The sequence below is a fragment of the Nyctibius grandis genome, chromosome 5, assembly GCF_013368605.1.
Source record: "Nyctibius grandis isolate bNycGra1 chromosome 5, bNycGra1.pri, whole genome shotgun sequence".
NCBI lineage: Eukaryota > Metazoa > Chordata > Aves > Nyctibiiformes > Nyctibiidae > Nyctibius > Nyctibius grandis.
Genome location: NC_090662.1, coordinates 22,147,539 through 22,166,564, shown reverse-complemented (window position 1 = coordinate 22,166,564; position 19,026 = coordinate 22,147,539). Strand labels below are relative to the sequence as shown.

The window sequence follows — 19,026 nt, the reverse complement described above, 5'->3', positions numbered from 1 at the left end:
TCCTTATGTTTAGATATGACTTGGTGGCACTTAAGTACAAGAAACAAATAATTGCATGCAGAGTTGGGAGCAGTGTTACCTTTTAATCTCTGTTCCGCTAATTTACGTTATGGTTATGAGTTATTGCTATGAAAGTCTGTTTATGCTCATATAAGAAAATAATTTCTGGGACATACTTGTATGGAATAACATGGGTACATATTGATCTTTTGTGATAAGGTTATTTGATAAAGCAAACTCGAAGGGTGTCTTAAAAATTGAAATGAGTTCTTACTTGCAGGTGAAATTCCTTTTCATTCACTGGGAAACCAGCTAGAGTGTATGTGTGTGTATATGTGTGCATGCATACATATACAACACGTTTATACATGTGTATAACATGTAGACATGTATACACGTCTATTGTATGTATATGTATGTGTGCATATACCACATACGCATGTATATATTATACATATGTGTACATATGTATAAATATGTACATTTATAAGTGTGCGTATGCGTACATACAAGTATAATATGTACATAAACCCACGGAATTCTAAAAACTTGTAGTTTCAGCATCTGTTAGTAGAGCTCCAACTTGCTACCTGTGATGCAGAATCTTGTAATAGGTACACTTCAGTTGGCGTGCAAACGTGTGCAATATCAAGATGTGCAATTCTAAGCTACATTGTGAAGTTCTTGATTTGAGTGTTACAAAATATATTTTTAAAAAGTGGATCAGTTAATAGCTAATGTTCCTTTGTCTGTAATAAGATAATTTTACACATTTGTGTTTTAAATATTTATTCAAAGGTTCCAGACTATTTGGATCATATTAAACATCCTATGGATTTTTCTACCATGCGAAAACGGTTAGATGCTCAAGGCTATAAAAACCTCAGTGAGTTTGAAGAAGACTTCAATCTTATCATAGATAACTGTATGAAATACAATGCAAAAGATACTATATTCTATAGAGCTGCAGTGCGGTTAAGAGATCAAGGAGGTGTAGTTCTCAGGCAAGCTAGGCGAGATGCTGAAGGAATCGGTTATAATAATGAAACTGGAATGCACTTACCTGAACGGCCTAAACTTGAATCACCCCAGCCTTTCTCTTGGGAAGATGGTAAGATGTTTTTGGATTATTTTTAAGAGTTGCATTTTTCATTACACACAGTGTGTACCTGCCATACAGATGTTTCAGATTGTTGCTGTTCAGTTTGCTGACTAGATTTCTACCCCTCCCTTTACAAACATTGCTTGAAAGAGTCAAGTGTTCTGCTAGATCTGTTGTTAGAAAACAGCGTTACCCAGATTCTGATTTTGACAGTGCCAGAGCCTAATTTAACAAGATACATGAAAAAGGTTTTTAAATTGAGTGCTTTCTTTTGTATGATTGTGTGCACTTGTAAGTCATGGAAAATGACTACCAGTGCACATAAACTTAAGCACATTCTTAAATAACCTACTGAATTAAAAAAATCAAGCACGTTTGTAATACATATCTAATTGGTTTTTGATTCTTTTGACATACACATCACTTTTCTGAGGTTTTGGCAGTAAAGAAGAATAATTAACAGGTTTCTTTTGTAACCATAATCTTGCCCTTCTCTCTGACAAGAAGGAAATCATCTATTAGGGTGGGAAGGTTTAATTATGTCTTCCTTCTGACCTTTTAATTCTTTGCTCTGCTATTTAGTTTTCTTGAGCAAAATGCTGATTAAGAAGAATAGTAATTATATAGTAGGAATTCATTTCAACATTTCTTCACTGGTAATTGTGAAGCTACTAAGACTGTAATCTAAGTAGCTTTTTGATGACAATTTCTAATTCTGGCAAGTGAATTTTATTTTTTTTGTCCTCCTGTTGGTATTGTTATTCTGGGAAACACTAACACATTTTCAATTATACATATTTTGACTTCAGTGGATAGGTTACTGAATCCTGCAAACAGAGCACATTTGTCCTTGGAAGAACAGCTAAGAGAGTTGCTAGAAAAACTTGATCTCACCTCTGCAATGAAATCCAGTGGGTCAAGGAGCAAAAGAGCAAAGCTGTTAAAGAAAGAAATCAGCATTATTCGCAACAAACTAAGTCAGCAACACAACCAGCCTCCTCAGATAGAATCAGGTATTGGAAGTTTTGAAGAAGAAAGTGCAGCATTAGAACAAGACGGAGAAGAAGAAGGTAAGTTTTTAAACCATGTTTAAATCAGTACTGCTCTGAACCTCTTCAGTCAGGTGCTTTAATCACGTGAATTAAAGAGTGTAATAAATGAATATTATATTTAATTTTGAAATGGATAAATAGTCACAACAAATACTTTTAGAATTGGAGAATTACCTTTTTAAACAAAACCTCTCTCCATTATTTTTCACAGTAGCAAGGCTTTTTAAAAAGTTAGGTGTTTAGAGATGAAGGTACAATCAATCTTATAAGAAAAGGAATCAGAAATACCTGACTGGAAAACATGTTTGTACTTTTGGAAACCTACTTACATGCCAAAATATGTATTAGGGATTATGTGAGCCTAGGTCAATGGTGCTGAAAACTCTGGCCATTGTGTTGTCTTGTGTAGCTTGCTTTTTTTCTGTATTGCAGACTCTGGGGAGGGTGGAGGGTAGGTTTGGGTTGGCTTTTTTTTTTTTTTTTTTTAAGTAAAGCTAACTGTTGATAGGACTTAACCAAACTTCATGTTGTAGAATCAAGTCAGCCATATCTAACCAGCCCTTCCCCTGGTGCTTCTCTTCCTCCTCAAAACATTGGTCTTGGAATTGCATCTACACTTGTCTAATTCCCATTGATTTTAACGAGAACAATATACTAGAAAGACCTAACTTTATATTTCAGTTGAATATCGTATTTGCATTTTTAGCTTTTAAATCGGTTACTGAGGTCTTTATTGCTCATTTTTAAATGATGCAAAGAAAATCTAGTCTCTCTAAAAAAAGTGCTATTGAGTTTGTCTCATGATCAGCTCTTCTCTAAAAAGTTAATCTAGTTTTCTTTAGAAGAGTTAGAGATGTGTTTCATTTTGAATAAGTGCATTCAGTGGGAGGAGGAAAGAGCACAAGGGAAAGTGAAAGCATGGTGATAAATAAAAGTCTGTGTCTAGTGCGGCTTGATGCTATCAAAATTTTTGAAAGTGAAGTCAATAAAATGACTGTCTTTAACTGCCATTCAAACAGCAACTTGGTGTTTAATTCTTAGTGTGACTAAGAGAATGCTTTTCAAACATAACTTGCTTGAGACTGGAATGACAGTAGTAGAAAAACTGTATGTGAATCAGCATCCTTATCTTGTTCTGAGGCCGTTAAGTATTTTTAAAATGTTTAATGGGTTTTTTTAAACTTTTTTTTTTTTTTTTTTTAAATCTTCAAGTGATGATACTACTGAATATAGTTCTTTAGCAATGGAGTTTCTGGCAGATAATGAATACACTAACTTTTTTTACTTGTAGCTTAACATTTTTATGACACAGCCTTTCATTGCAGCTGTTGTGCAAAAAATAGTCCAAAAGTGAGCAGTAGCTGTTTTCTTGTATTTACAGTATGCTTTTTAAAAAAAGCATAATGAAGAGCATGATCCAGAGTTGATTGGCATTGTTGTTACAATTCTGATCTACCGAAGAGTAACAGTCATTAGTTCAAATTTCGATTCTGAAATAGAAGGTACTTAGAGGAGTAAAGAAAACAAGTTGCCAAAAAGAAAGATGAGGAAAGTAGTAGAATCCTGTGCCCAGGATCTCTACAGGAGCTGACTTTAGAAGAGCTGTGAATTACCCCCTTATCAGTTTCTGATCATGTGAAAAATATGGTACCAGAATAACCCCCTGAAATTTAGGTTTTAGTGTCTAATTAGTTCTCAAGTGTTTTTCTGTGCTTAAGTTTTTCTGTGAATATTTTCTGATTAATTGGAAGAAAATCAGAATTTGTTCACAAAGAACAATCACCTTGGACATTCCAAACTACGGGTTTTTTAAGTTGCTGGTACTTTAAATGTGCTCATCTGACTAAATTTCATTCTAAATGTCTTCCTGAAATATTATTTACCAATTCTAACGCTTGTATGCCTTCAAAGAATGTGAGCATAGTCATACTTTATTTTAACAATGTATTTTTAATAAAAACTGTGCTATTGTTTGATTAAACCTTAAACAATCAGGCAGAGATTTTTCTGTACTTTGAAGACCTTGATTTCCATGTAAGCATTGCTGAGACAAAAGAGAAACAATATAGCGATAATATTTAATCCACTACAGGTACAGGGCTTAAACCCTTAGTTTTTTACACCTTTTTTTTCGAGTGGCATAGAAAAATTAACTAAATTTTCAAATTTCATGTGATAGCATAAATATTACGTTGGTCTCATACAGTTACTCTAGAATAAGCGTCTTATTTCTTCTTCTTAATTTATATTTTAAAAGATTCTTTTGGAAGCTAGAAAGAAGGTTTTAACATCTCTTTGAGTTGATAATTGTGGGTTAGGAAGTCCTTCTATGTGTATTTGGGGTGCTGCAATAGTAGAATGTTTATTTTCTTTCCCATCACTTGGGATGAAAAACTGGAACTAGTTTTATACTCACAGTTATATTTCTGTTGCCTTTCTGAGCATGGAATTATTGGAATTGACTGGGACACGATCATGTTTTTTTAAAAAAAAGGAAAGGAAGAAAAAATGGTAGAGGGTGGTTTTTCTGATTTCTCCTATCAGGTCTGCATTGCCAAGTGTGTATTTGCCAACTGGTGGCTAATCAAGCTGCAAGACTTTGGGGGTGGTTTTTTTTTTTTCCTCTACTTTTTTTATTTCTTTTTGGTAGATGAAACTTCTAGCCACAACTGTAAAACAGCTTTGCAAATCTTGCCTTTCTGTAAATTTTATAACACATTTTAGCTCACTCTAGTATATCAGGTTACAAATATTTTTTTTTTTCTTTAATGCTTATCTGATAAAATTTGTCTTAGGCAGGTAAGGTGAATATTGATAAGGTGAAGTAGATAAAAATGTATATTATCAAAAATTTTACTTGAATGGCAGTATAATTACATTTAACAGATAATCATCCACCACCCCAACTTTCTATTTAAAAAAATAGATTTCTTAGTTTTTAGTTAATGAAACTAACATAACTGCATGAGAAGTAAAAAGTATTTATCCAGGTGTAAATTGTTAACACCAACTATAAACACCTATTTTTCTATCCCTGTTACATTCCCAGTATAAAAGTAGGAGATACTAACTAGGGCAGTTTGTTGCTAGACAAGGTTTGTTTTTAAAATGTTATGCTTTGTTTCCAAACAACAATTTATTTGGTGGGCTGCACATTTATAGTGAGTTTTATAATAGACTTTATAACTACAGGTTTTCAAAAATCACACTCTATTTATAATTTTTTCAGGAGATAAATCTCCCCCTAAACTTGAACCATCAGATGCATTACCTCTTCCTTCAAACTTGGAGACTAATTCAGAACCACCAACCCTCAAACCAGTAGAACTCAATCCAGAGCAGAGTAAGCTTTACAAAAGAGTAAAATTTGATAATGAATTATATAGCACTTCCATTCAGAAAGAAATAAATGGACACACTCCAGAACACTTACTTGACAGTAATCTCAATGAGTCGACTGTTTCTGCTGTAGCTGAGTCATCAACTGATGTAAACAGACGTACATCCATTCTCTTCTGCAAATCGAAAAGTATAAGCCCCCAAAAGTCTGCAAAGAACACTGAAACCCAGCCAACTTCTCCACAGCTAGGGACCAAAACCTTTTTGTCTGTAGTCCTTCCAAGGTTGGAGACACTTCTGCACCCAAGGAAAAGATCAAGGAGTGCATGTGGAGATTCTGAGGTTGATGATGAGTCCCCTGTAAAGCGCTTGGATACAGGTAAATGTTACAAAACTTATTTCAATGGATGCATCTCGAAACAACATACCTTTTAGTTTTTTGACATACATACATGTAATTGTTAATCTTCAGGTTTTAGCACTTCAACAGTTTTTCCTCATAGTTGAGTAGTTCAGAAAATTACTGATTCAGTTTTGTTGGCCCTATACAATGAGACTTGGTGAACAAAGTTTTACCTTTTCGCAGTTTTCACTTTAGCAATGGAATCTTCAAGTTTACATGTATGGGTGGGTTTTTTTGTTTGGTTGTTTTTTTTTTTCTATTGCCTTTTGTTGCAAGCAATAGGAGAAGTGAATCAGCTGCTTTTTTGGAAATCCCCTGTTAAATTACATGGAAACTTCATATATAGTGCAATAACTAGAACTCTTATAGAGAGGAGCATGGAAAATACATGTTCCGTGTATGGCTTCATTTTGCTGTGGTGTGACTCCAAACATATTTTCACATTGTGAAACTGATGACTGTGTATGAGATCCTTTGTATACCCATGTATTTTATGGAAGTATTAAAATCCCAAAGTATAGTGACATTTCCCGTGTTAAGTTTTCTTAGTCTATGCACTTTAAATAAATAAAGTTGAAGAATCTAAGTGTAAGATTACACTCTTAATGAGACTTCTCTAAAGAACATTTAAAAAAAATGTTATCTTGATATGTTGGTGCAGTACAGTTGAAGACATTAATTACAGCTTTTCTTAGCGAACTGTAGTTCTGTTTATTGGAGAACTTTGAATAAAACCCTCTTTGAGGGAGATTAGCAGCATAAGGAAATTACTTAAGTATATTTACTTAATGTTATCCATGGCCATTACTATGACTTTTATATTACCTTTGAAATAAATACTCTTTCATTGTCATGTTGATAACCCATATGCAGGTATGAAAACAGCATGTAGTTTCTTGTGTCTTTGAATGAAAGACACAGGAATTTAATTTGAACATTTATTGTGAAGATGTGCTTTAAAAGCTGTTTGTGTGTTTTATGGGGTTTTTGGGGGTTTCTGGGGGAGGAGGATGGATGGGTTGGTTGGTTGGTTTTTCTGGTTTAGTTGGGTTTTTTGTTTGGGTTTTCTTTTTTGTGTGTGTGTGGTTTTTTGGGGTTTTTTTTAAATGATCAAGTGAGAAGAAAAATTATTCTAGTGCTGGAATCATAGCATGAGAAAATTATAAGTAAGATTTGGCAGGTCTTTTAGTTTGTTTTTTTGTTTCTTCATTTGTTTTGCCTCTTTGGAAAGCCCCAGTTTCCATTCCTTTTCATAATGGCTTGGAAAGAGCACACAGGTTTGATCTGGTACTTTAGTTCTGAAGTAGGAATCATGTGAAGGTAGTCTGATGATACAAATGAGTTAATCTTCATTGATATAAAAAGCTTTGGTTTCCAAGTATTCCAATTTACCAGTCTTTAATCTAGATAATTTCATTATGTACCTTTATACAGATTGCATTTTATCACATGCACAATGAGTCTTTGTGCTAGATCACACTAGGACTTAGTACTAATTACTTAAAATTTTTATCTTAAACATTGTGAATTGTTTCTTTGGCGGAAAAATGTTTTTATTATATAGGAAAGCTGACTTAATTCTTGACCAAAAAAAACCCAAACCATAAGATCTCTGAATACATTTAAAATCTGTCATTTTGTTCCTTTTCTCTGTGGAGTTAGGTGTGTGGGGGGCAAATGTACTATCCTAAAGCAATCACTATAACTTATCATAGAATTAGGATTGCAAATAGTGATTATTGTAGTGTACTGTGTTGGTTTTCTGTTATTTCTTGGCTAGATAGCAGTAATAGAAAATTTCAGTGAAACTTATCATTTACTTAGTATTCTTCTTGCTTCTGGCTACACAGATTTTCTCAAGGCACTGAAACGGATGTAAACAAATACTTATAACATGGATCACTGAACTGGAGTATTTAACACAGTAAAAAGCACAGGGTTTTTTGGGGGGCGGGGAAATCTATCATTTCTTAATATATACTTTGCATGCAGTTATCAATATACAACAAACATAATTACACCTAATTAATATTAGTAAATGTTGAGCTGACTTTGTTTCTGCCCGATCGCTACAAAATGTTTGATGACATTTAAGAACTGTCTGCAATTAAGCTGCATATGAATTCCACTTGCATTTGATATCACAGAATCACAGAATGTTAGGGATTGGAAGGGACCTCGAAAGATCATCTAGTCCAATCCCCCTGCTGGAGCAGGATTGCCTAGACCATATCACACAGGAACGCGTCCAGGCGGGTTTTGAATGTCTCCAGAGAAGGAGACTCCACAACCTCTCTGGGCAGCCTGTTCCAGTGTTCAGTCACCCTCACCGTAAAGAAGTTTTTCCTCAAATTTAAGTGGAACCTCCTGTGTTCCAGCTTGCACCCATTGCCCCTTGTCCTGTCAAGGGATGTCACTGAGAAGAGCCTGGCTCCATCCTCTTGACACTTGCCCTTTACATATTTATAAACATTGATGAGGTCACCCCTCAGTCTCCTCTTCTCCAAGCTAAAGAGACCCAGCTCCCTCAGCCTCTCCTCATAAGGGAGATGTTCCACTCCCTTAATCATCTTCGTGGCTCTGCGCTGGACTCTGTCTAGCAGTTCCCTGTCCTTCTTGAACTGAGGTGCCCAGAACTGGACACAATACTCCAGATGTGGCCTCACCAGGGCAGAGTAGAGGGGGAGGAGAACCTCTCTCGACCTGCTGACCACACCCCTTCTAATACAGCCCAGGATGCCATTGGCCTTCTTGGCCACAAGGGCACACTGCTGGCTCATGGTCATCCTGTTGTCCACTAGGACCCCCAGGTCCCTTTCCCCTACGCTGGTCTCCAACAGGTCTGCCCCCAACTTGTACTGGTACATGGGGTTGTTCTTGCCCAGATGCAGGACTCTACACTTGCCCTTGTTATATTTCATTAAATTTCTCCCCGCCCAACTCTCCAGCCTGTCCAGGTCCCTCTGAATGGCTGCGCAGCCTTCTGGCGCATCAGCCACTCCTCCCAGTTTTATTAAATTATCCCAGTTATATTAAATATAATTTAATATTGTAGCGTTGACCAATTCTACTTAATCTTATTTGGTGTGATAAGGGCAGAGATTATATCTGGGGTAAAATAGAACACAGATTGTTTTTTGAATTCTTCAATACTTGATTTCTAATAAATCTTTTGCTCTCTGGAGCACAGACCAATTTGATTAAAAGCCAAGCTTCATATGTGCAGCATTCAGTTCCCATTCTCTGAATGGAAGAAATGAAAGTAAAACGTGCACATCTAAGAACATAACTTACATCCTCTAAGTAAATAACAGACTAAACTAGAGGTTGCTCAGTGAAAAAACAAATTGACATAATCACTTGTCTGGTTAACATAGACAGGAATGACAGTGTATACATATATTAATGAGTAGAATGCAGTAATTTGACTAAATCTACTCACAGATCCAGAGTCCTTACACTTTGAATTAAAACTATTCTTTTTGTTTTCTTTTTTTCTTTAGATGCATAGTGATTGTTTCCTGTAAAATCTGGTGTGAAATTTAGTTATTTAAGCACTTAGCGATGTCCATAAACTTCAGCTGCCTGCCTTCAGGAAATTTCAAAACATAAAACATTTTAAGATGTGTATGCAAACAAATAAAGCATTGGAGATTGTGAAGGTCTAAAAGAAATTATCCCCTGGCTTGTTAAATTTGTCAGTACGGAGACACGGGGAATACAGGAGCTCGACTGCTGAGTTGTCAGGATAAAACCAGGCTGCAGAGCAGCCCATAAATACCAAAGAGACTGAGAAAGTGAAGTTTGGCTGGAACGCTACCAAAATTATTGGGGGGATGCTAGTACATTTTTGCTTGTTTTTGAGAAATTTTGTTTGTTTGGGTTATTTTGTTTTATTCTGTCTTTTTTTAAATGGGATGATAAACCACTGAGAAACTTTGACCATTTGCTAAGAAAATCAGGCAAATTAGGGAGGGAAATTTGGAAAAAAATGCTGCATTCCTTTATTTGTATTTGGCCTGCTCAAGCAGGAAAATTTCTGAAAAAATTTTGAGAAATAAGAGAGGATTTTTGTAATACATGTGGAATAAAATAAGTGCATAAGGCAGAAAGAGGGGGAAGGAAACTATTTTATACCAGTCAGCTATTGCAGTGATATTTAAGAGAATAAATGTTCCTTTTGGTTTATATCATCTAAAGAACCATACTATTAACTTGCTCACCGTTATTTCTTGGTTTATGTTATTAGAATAGAGAGGATTTTGAGCAACAAGTCAAGAACAGTAGGGTTTGATGAACAACTAGATAAATGAAGGTTTTGTCCTGTTTCACGGCTTGTGAAGTGTGTGCATACATAAGTTATAATATGCATTAATATTTTAGAAATTTTTCTTGGGTCCTAAACCTGTTAATTTATTTGGAAGTACTATCTTTTGGGTTATTTTTAAGATACTAATTATTAGCACCCAACTTAAAATTGCTGTGTTTTCTAAGATCAGTATAACTGAATCTTCTGTAATGATAAAAAAATATTTTTAGATGCCCTTCTGTTTTTCTTGATGCTATAGGAATTGTGGAGCCTTTTACTGTATTCTGTCATTTCATTTTTTTTGGAATGCTTAGCTCATTTCTTGGCCTAGGTTTAGCTTTCTAAAAAATAAAATGTCATAGTCCCCTATGTGCTTCATCTATGGCATTTAACACTAATTTTTCTGTGTGGTGCAGATGGTAAACAGAACTGTGGGATTTATTTAAGGTATTAAAAAATAGTGAAATTGGAGATCCACGCTATGCTTATAAATTAAGAACACACTTGCCATGGTGTTGGAGCTGAGTATAGATGACCTACCTTCAAATTCACAGGTTTAGATATCGTGAAGTCCCTGGTATCAGGTACGTAAGGCACCGGAGTTAATCAAATCATCATTATATTTGACCTGTTTGGAACATCAGAGAATCATGGAAAGTTTGGGTTGGAAGGGCCCTTTAAAGGTCATCTAGTCCAACCCCCACATACTCGCTTACAGTTCTGATTTAAGACATGGATGATCATAAAAAATGAATCCAGTGACTCCAACGCTAACTTCGGGCACTGAACCTGGAAATCAAACATACAGGTGACTTAGGGCTCATTCTATTATGCATGGAGAGAGAGGGAGACAGTTCCCACAGTATGGTTGACTGCAAGATGAATGTCTCTCAGAAAAGATTTGTGTGTGGGATTGTTTTCTTTTTTTTTCCTCACTTTCCATTTTTTTCCCCCAGATGAAAATAGATTATGTAGTTACATGCATAGAGGAAGGTCCTCTGTAAAGAGTAATTATGGTAGTATATACTCTTTTACTGTATCATACATGCAGTCCAATATTTTGGGACCTTTTTAAATGATAGCTCTCATCTGTGTTTCCTGTTGTATTACCCAGACATAGTTTCTTCCGTGTGTGTAGAGGAAGTATACACGTAAGAAGGTATCCCATACAGAGAAACATGTATTACTCAAGAATAGGTAAAATACTTGAAACGAAGTTGCTTTTATTTTGTTGGTGCCAAAACAGTGTTTATTGGTCATACTGTCACTTGGACTTTGTTAGGCCATGCTATCCTAAGATGGTAACGCTCACCACACTTTCATTTTCCTTTCTCTCCTCCTCCCTTTTTTCTCTTTTCTTCCTTTACTTTTCCCTTTTCCCCTCCCTCCAAAACTGTAATAATACAGCTGTCACTCAGAAATGACTTTCTAACAACATGTCATTGAAAAAAAAATGGAGATGAAAACAGATGTTGAGAACTAACCTTTGGCTGATAAGAATGGCTAAGTACTCCCGAGTTCTATAAAAATAATTTTCTCCTGAAGATAAAAGTATTTTAAGTCTGAGGGGAAAAAAAAACATACTACAGATTCATCTGATTAGATATAAAGATATGAATATGCAAGTCAGCCTTATTTCAACTCTTTTTCAGTGCTGCCTAAAAATAGCAAAGCTGGATTGGTGTTTAATAGCCCTTGATTATCTTCACTTGACGACCCTTCAAGCACTGTCAGGTTGACTGCATGATCTTTGAAACATCTTGTTTTGTCTTTGCAGCTCCTTTTGTTGAAGCCAGGAAGACAATGTTAGGATTGCAAGCACTGGTAATTTTTGCTAGGCTGGAATAATTTTTTAGTGTGATGTTACAGTCTCTAGAAGGATTCAGAACATGCACTTCCTCAAGTACAGTGCAAGCTATCATAGAAGGAGGCTGTTTCATGCATATAGTAATCACTGGATCTTTTATACTGAATTGCTTGAAGTTTTCTTCTCCCTGTGTGAAATACCTCTCAAGGTACAAAAGGCTTTGAAAATTAGGTCCAAAAATGCAGCTGTGTAACTTAATGTAAGTAACTGGCTAATTCAAGGACCTGCAGTTAACTGTGTTGTCCTGTATGTCATTTCGGGAGTGGCAGATCTCTGGTAAACATTACTACCTTCATCTTTCTTTCAGATGGCAACTTCAGCTTCCATTTCTGTTCCCTGTCCTAGAATGAGGCATAAATTAAGAACCAATTTTTCAAAATAGCTGTAAAAGGCAAATAAATGGTAAATTATTGGTTTCCTGTTTAATAGACTAGGATTGCTGGACATGCTTACATGAGGGGGCTCTGAAGTTCACCTGTCCGTCTGTTTCCTTTTCTTTGAATACCATGCCCAGCAATTGTGTTCTCACAATTACAGGGAAACAATTACTTTCAAAGAAGAAAAAAAATGTGTTGGTAAAAGCTCTGCATAAAATCCTTTAGATAGTAATTTAAAAAAAAGAAGTTAGTTCCATTTAGGAACTGGAATAGTCTGCCTTTGTAGGTCCTGCTGGGCTGCTCTGGAAGACTGCTAGGCACTAGGTTTTTGATGGCAATATATTGATAGATGATTATCATGCTTTTTTCATGATACAAGTTGAGAATGAAAATAATCTTTATTCATTTAAGTTTTTAATAACCCTTTAAGTTTTCTTTCTTTTAATTGATACCAGGATTTGGTAGATGAGAAAATAGAAACCTTCAAATGGAAAATGTGTAAGAATGTATTTTTTGTAAAGGATCTTTACTGTTTGCATTACCGCATAAATCAGAAAAAATGTTTGGAAAGAAGATTCTGATCTTAAATCCTCAGAAGTAGTCTTTGCTGAGATAATTAGAAGTGAATGGTCCTAAATATTACTGACTTTCTATAGGCATTATATTTCTTGGATCCTGAATGACATACCATTGATCTGTGTGTGATTCAGGCACTTAAGTCTTGTATTACAATCATCTGTGTGTGTTTTACATGTCAAATCATAAACTAGAGCTGACTAAAGAATTCAATTTGTAAAGCTAGTTTTAAATCCTTCCAAGTTTTGCTCTTGCACTTTTTAATGGCATTTTCTACTGTACTACTACTGTCATCAGTCTTTTCTATACCACTGGAACAGCTGATACTCTCTAGAAGAAGTGGTAAAACGTATTTTTGAGAAACGTTTCTGCTTGTATGCTCTTTCCTTTCAGATTTTTCTCAAATGTTTTCAAACTCTTCCACTAGTGTTGCCTCCCACTTGTATATTTTAAAATGTCTTGACAGTCATCCTACAATACAGTGATCCTATTGTTGTAGTGCACAGAGCAACAATCCTTATCTTGTGGAAGCTGTAGTTATTAAATGTTGATTAGTTTTCCTTTCTGTTGTGCAATTCAGATTCAGTTGTTTTAGCAGACTCTCATCTGATTAGCCAGACACACTTCTTATTCACAGATTTTGAAGAAAATTAGTAATTACAGGATGAATTCTTAAGTATTCTTTTGAAACATATCAAACTTTCACTATTCAGTGAGACACTAAACAGTATTCGTTATGTGTTACTTAAACCGACAAAGAAGAAATTTTTCTGTTTAGGATCTTTAAAGACGTGCACAGATATTCATCTCTGTGTATTCTGAAAAGAAGGACTGTGTCTAATATTCTTACTGCACTCCAGAATTTACTGTTGGAAGTAGACATTTATAGGGTTGCTCTAAGGTTCACTTTTTAAAAACTTTGTGGATGCCTTCCTGTTGCTGTAATACGCCTATTTTCAAGGTTTGCGTATTGAAGAATACAATAACTTGTGATTATTTTATTACCTTAAAGTATTTCTTTGTCCTGTCTGTGCATACCTGTATATATAAATCCTCTTAAATTAGGGTCATCCCCCTTCTTACTCTTACTGGAGGGATTTTTAGATACATTTCAAAACCATATTCTTGATGCATATAATGCACGTGGAGCTTGTATTCTATGCTTTCAATGACTTGTATACATTTTCTCTTCCAAGAAAGAGGGCTGAATCAAAGTGAAACTTTTAGTCTGGTTTTGCCCCTTTTGAAACTTTACCTGAGTATTAGTGTTAGAATATGTGGAACACTTGTATCATTCTCACTGTCTCTGGATGCTGCTGTAAGGATGGCTTGTTTATTTGAAAGCTCTGTTTCCTTTCAGAGAGACTTAATGGCTTTTTCACTGTCTTCCAGGTTCTCATATTAACTAATATCATGCTGGGTATTTATCTCTTTGGATCCTAATTATTTTCTGTTATCCTCAACATGGAATGGAATTCAATTAAATGATCATTTTGGAACGCAGAAAGACAATTACATTTGAAGTAATTATTTTGGATCATGTTGGAGACACCAGCCATCCTTAAAACAAAACAAAAAAAAATGAACACTGTTGGAGGAAGTCTTTGACATATATGAAACTATGCTCTTCATTCAATATATTGCCCCATTTCCGTAAGTTATAAAGTTGTACATGTTGTAGTATATGTGACACAAATTGGTCGCAGATTTTTACCACTCCCAGCGTTCTTATTCCTAGAACATGCTCTGTGAGAGCAGATTAGTTCAGAATGTTCCATCTCCATCCTCTTCCCTTCCCCAAAAACCAGTCTAATCTTCCTTGGAGAAGTAAAGCATACAAAAAAAATGTTTTTACCTATTTTCGTATATTTATGTAGTTTTAATACAATACACATTTTTCTTTAATATATATTTTAGTGAAGACTAATGTCACTGGTGCTGGGTAAGTGCACAAGTCGGGACTTGATTAGTCCTTGCTTGGTAAAATGAACCTAGATAGTGTTATATATATATACAAGTGCTGGTGTGCTGTGTGCAGTCTTTTTTTGACTGCTCCCACTTTTTTAGTGGTTGAAGTTATTAAATAATTTTCATTATTTCTCAGCTCTTCAGCTGTGGTTTTAATACAGCACTTCATCTTACATTTGGATATGCTTGGTTTTGCATCCGGCTATGTATAGTGAAGTTTTAATTGTTTTAGAATAATTTTATGCAAGTTCTGCTTCTTTATTTTTGTTTCAGCAGAACTGCAAGATGCGATTACGGTCTGAAATGCACAATCCTGTATTCTGTGGCAGGATTTTGTACACTCATGGAGCGTGCCGCTCCTTGGCCTATCCTGAGTTTTGTTCCTCTCATTTTTTTCTGAACTTCTGCTGTCTTTTCGGAGTCACCTTTTCCTACTTCCATTAATTTGGTGTGGGCAACAAGATTATAACTTGCTTGATGTAGGTAGTCAGTGAAAGTTTTAATTGCAGTTTCAGAACAAACAGCTGCTGTTGAGAAGAAGTTGAAACTCTGTCTGATAAATACCATTTTCAGGGCAGTGAGAAACCTGTGCAAAGGTATAAAACTGATCATCTTTGGCTTACTACTTAGTTTACAGTTGTTTGTTAGCATTTCTTTATTTTTAAAATGGTTACATGTGTTATATGCCATGATTGACATGACAGTAAACTTTCTAGGTAAACTGAAGTCTAGAGCTGAAGATTAGAAATGGCAGTAACCCTGCATTTAAGATTGATAGCAGATTTCACTATTTGTGAATTCCTGGGTTTTTTTTAAATGAAAAAAGTTCAGTTCTGCCTCTGAGAGTGGACTGATGTTTGAAGAAACTTAAGAACAGAGTGCAAAATAAAAAGGAATCATCTGCTAATGAAAGGTTTTAGTTTGATATTTGGGACAGCTCAGTTGATCTAACAAAATCATGAGCTTTTGGAAAATGTAAATGGCTCATACAGGTTTGTTGCAGGCTTATTCAGGCTACTAATCCACAAAAGCAGGATGAGTTCCTTCTCCCATGGATTTTCTTTATTTGACCTTCTTAATAATACTTTTGAGCCAATAAAATGCAAATTCCTTAAAGCAAATGGACATCTTCTTTAATCTCACTTATTCTAGTAGCTACAGGAGATTGGGTATTTCTTGATTCATGGGAGAAAGAGTTTTGTAATGATCTAAAAAAACAAATTCCCAGTTACGACATGTAAATGTAGTATATGTTTATCTTTTGCACATCAGTGATACCATAAACCACTTAGATTTTGTTGCCTGGATTTTTCCAGCAAGTTAACAAGGTCACTTGGGAACTGCAGCATCTGTGACTAGGCATGAGTGCGTTTTGTTTAAAATAAGCATTGAGGTCTTCCTTTCTTAAAATAATGACTATTCCTTGTAATTTCTGACAAGTGGACTGTATAAACCTTGAGTCTCATGGACTGCATAAGCTCATGTCATTCAGGGCTTGATATTTAGGAAAATTGCTCGTGCTGATAGCCTGCATGTTCTTTGTTTTTAATACTTCCACAAGCAAGAGAGAAATGTGTCTGACCAGCTCGAAATTCTTTTGCACTTTAATAATCCTTATTTGTCAGAAAAAGGTTGGGTTTATTTTTCACTGTTAGTGACCATTCTACAGACTGAAAAAACTTCGCTTACTGTAATCTTAAAAACCTATGTTAGTGAATTAAATGAGTCATCAAACTCATAATGTCGGTTATGTTTAAACTAGATTAAGGCTGGACTACCACTGCAGAGAGCTGTTTCCGTTGCTAAAGTTGTGTGTTTGTGTTGCTTTTCTTGTTTCTCAACATCAACAGTGAGGCAATCACATCGTTGCTTTGCCCAGTGCGCGACTGAACACTAGTTCATTACCTGACCACATATTTCTTGGTATGGACATGGTGATAAGAAGAAACCATTGCAAGGGACTGAGCGTGCCAAAATGAGCATTTCAGTGACAGCACAATCATAAACTGATTGAAGACATCAAAATGTGAATCACAGAATCACAGAATGTTAGGGATTGGAAGGGACCTCGAAAGATCATCTAGTCCAATCCCCCTGCCGGAGCAGTATTGCCTAGACCATATCACACAGGAACGCATCCAGGCGGGTTTTGAATGTCTCCAGAGAAGGAGAGTCCACAACCTCTCTGGGCAGCCTGTTCCAGTGTTCGGTCACCCTCACCGTAAAGAAGTTTTTCCTCATATTTAAGTGGAACATCCTGTGTTCCAGCTTGCACCCATTGCCCCTTGTCCTGTCAAGGGATGTCACTGAGAAGAGCCTGGCTCCATCCTCATGACACTTGCCCTTTACATATTTAAAAACATTAATGAGGTCACCCCTCAGTCTCCTCTTCTCCAAGCTAAAGAGACCCAGCTCCCTCAGCCTCTCCTCATAAGGGAGATGTTCCACCCCCTTAATCATCTTCGTGGCTCTGCGCTGGACTCTCTCTAGCAGTTCCCTGTCCTTCTTGAACTGAGGGGCCCAGAACTGGACACAATATTCCAGATGCGGCCTCCCCAGGGCAGAGTAGAGGGGGAGGAGAACCTCTCTCGACCTGCTAACCACACCCCTTCTAATACAGCCCAGGATGCCATTGGCCTTCTTGGCCACAAGGGCACATTGCTGGCTCATGGTCATCCTGCTGTCCACTAGGACCCCCAGGTCCCTTTCCCCTACGCTGGTCTCCAACAGGTCTGCCCCCAACTTGTACTGGTACATGGGGTTGTTCTTGCCCAGATGCAGGACTCTACACTTGCCCTTGTTATATTTCATTAAATTTCTCCCCGCCCAACTCTCCAGCCTGTCCAGGTCTCTCTGAATGGCTGCGCAGCCTTCTGGCGCATCAGCCACTCCTCCCAGTTTTGTGTCATCAGCGAACTTGCTGACAGTGCACTCTATTCCCTCATCCAAGTCATTAATGAATATATTGAATAGAACTGGTCCCAGTACCGACCCTTGAGGGACTCCGCTAGACACAGGCCTCCAACTGGACTCAGTCCCATTGACCACCACTCTCTGGCTTCTTTCCTTCAGCCAGTTCACAATCCACCTCACTACCCGATCATCCAGACCACACTTCCTCAGTTTAGCTGCGAGGATGCTGTGGAAGACCATGTCAAACGCTTTACTGAAATCAAGATAGACCACATCCACAGCTTTACCATCATCTCTCCACCGGGTTACGTCCTCATAAAAGGCTATCAAGTTGGTTAAGCATGACTTCCCCTTGGTGAAGCCATGCTGAGTGCCCCTAATGTTCCCCCTATCCTTGATGTGCCTAGAGACAGCACCAAGGACAAGTTGCTCCATCACCTTTCCAGGGATGGAGGTGAGGCTGACCTGTCTATAGTTACCCAGGTCCTCCTTCTTGCCCTTTTTGAAGACTGGAGTGACATTCGCTTTCCTCCAGTCCTCAGGCACCTCTCCCGTTGCCCACGACTTAGCAAAGATGATGGAGAGTGGCCTAGCAATGACTTCTGCCAGCTCCCTCAGCACCCGCGGGTGCATCCCATCAGGGCCCATGGATTTATGGACGTCCAGATTGCTTAATTGGTCCCTGACCCAGCCCTCATCAACCAAGACAGATTCCTCCTCTATCCTGACTTCTTCTGGGGCCGCAGGGGTCTGGGGCACCTCAGGACAGCCTCCAGCAGTATAGACAGAGGCAAAGAAGGCATTCAGTAACTCTGCCTTCTTTTTATCCTCTGTCTCCAGGACCCCCACCTCATTCATCAGTGGGCCTACATTGCCTCTAGTGTTGGCTTTACCTGCAATGTATTTGAAGAAGCCCTTTCTGTTGTCCTTGAGCTCTCTTGCAAGGTTTAATTCCAAGGAGGCCTTAGCTTTCCTAGTTGCCTCCCTACATCCTCTGACAACAGACTTATATTCCTCCCAAGTGGCCAGCCCCTCCTTCCACGACCTGTACACCCTCTTCTTCCACTTGAGTTTGCCCAGCAGTTCCCTGTTTAACCATGCAGGTCTCCTGGTACCCTTC

The 19,026-nt window shown here is 37.1% G+C and overlaps 1 protein-coding gene across 8 annotated transcripts in view; it reads left to right on the top strand.

Annotated features, from left to right (window-relative positions):
- The window catches only part of BRD1 (bromodomain containing 1), a 72,462-nt gene that overhangs the window by 33,117 nt on the left and 20,319 nt on the right, over positions 1–19,026 (top strand). For 6 of the 8 annotated variants that reach the window (XM_068401390.1, XM_068401393.1, XM_068401389.1 and 3 more), the window contains 3 exons: positions 799–1,111; positions 1,912–2,172; positions 5,384–5,872. In XM_068401390.1, the coding sequence (XP_068257491.1) occupies positions 799–1,111; positions 1,912–2,172; positions 5,384–5,872 (1,063 nt within the window). Of the gene's footprint in view, positions 1–798; positions 1,112–1,911; positions 2,173–5,383; positions 5,873–14,417; positions 14,644–19,026 lie in introns of those variants that run through there. The other 2 variants (XM_068401394.1, XM_068401391.1) reach the window with 2 other exon arrangements.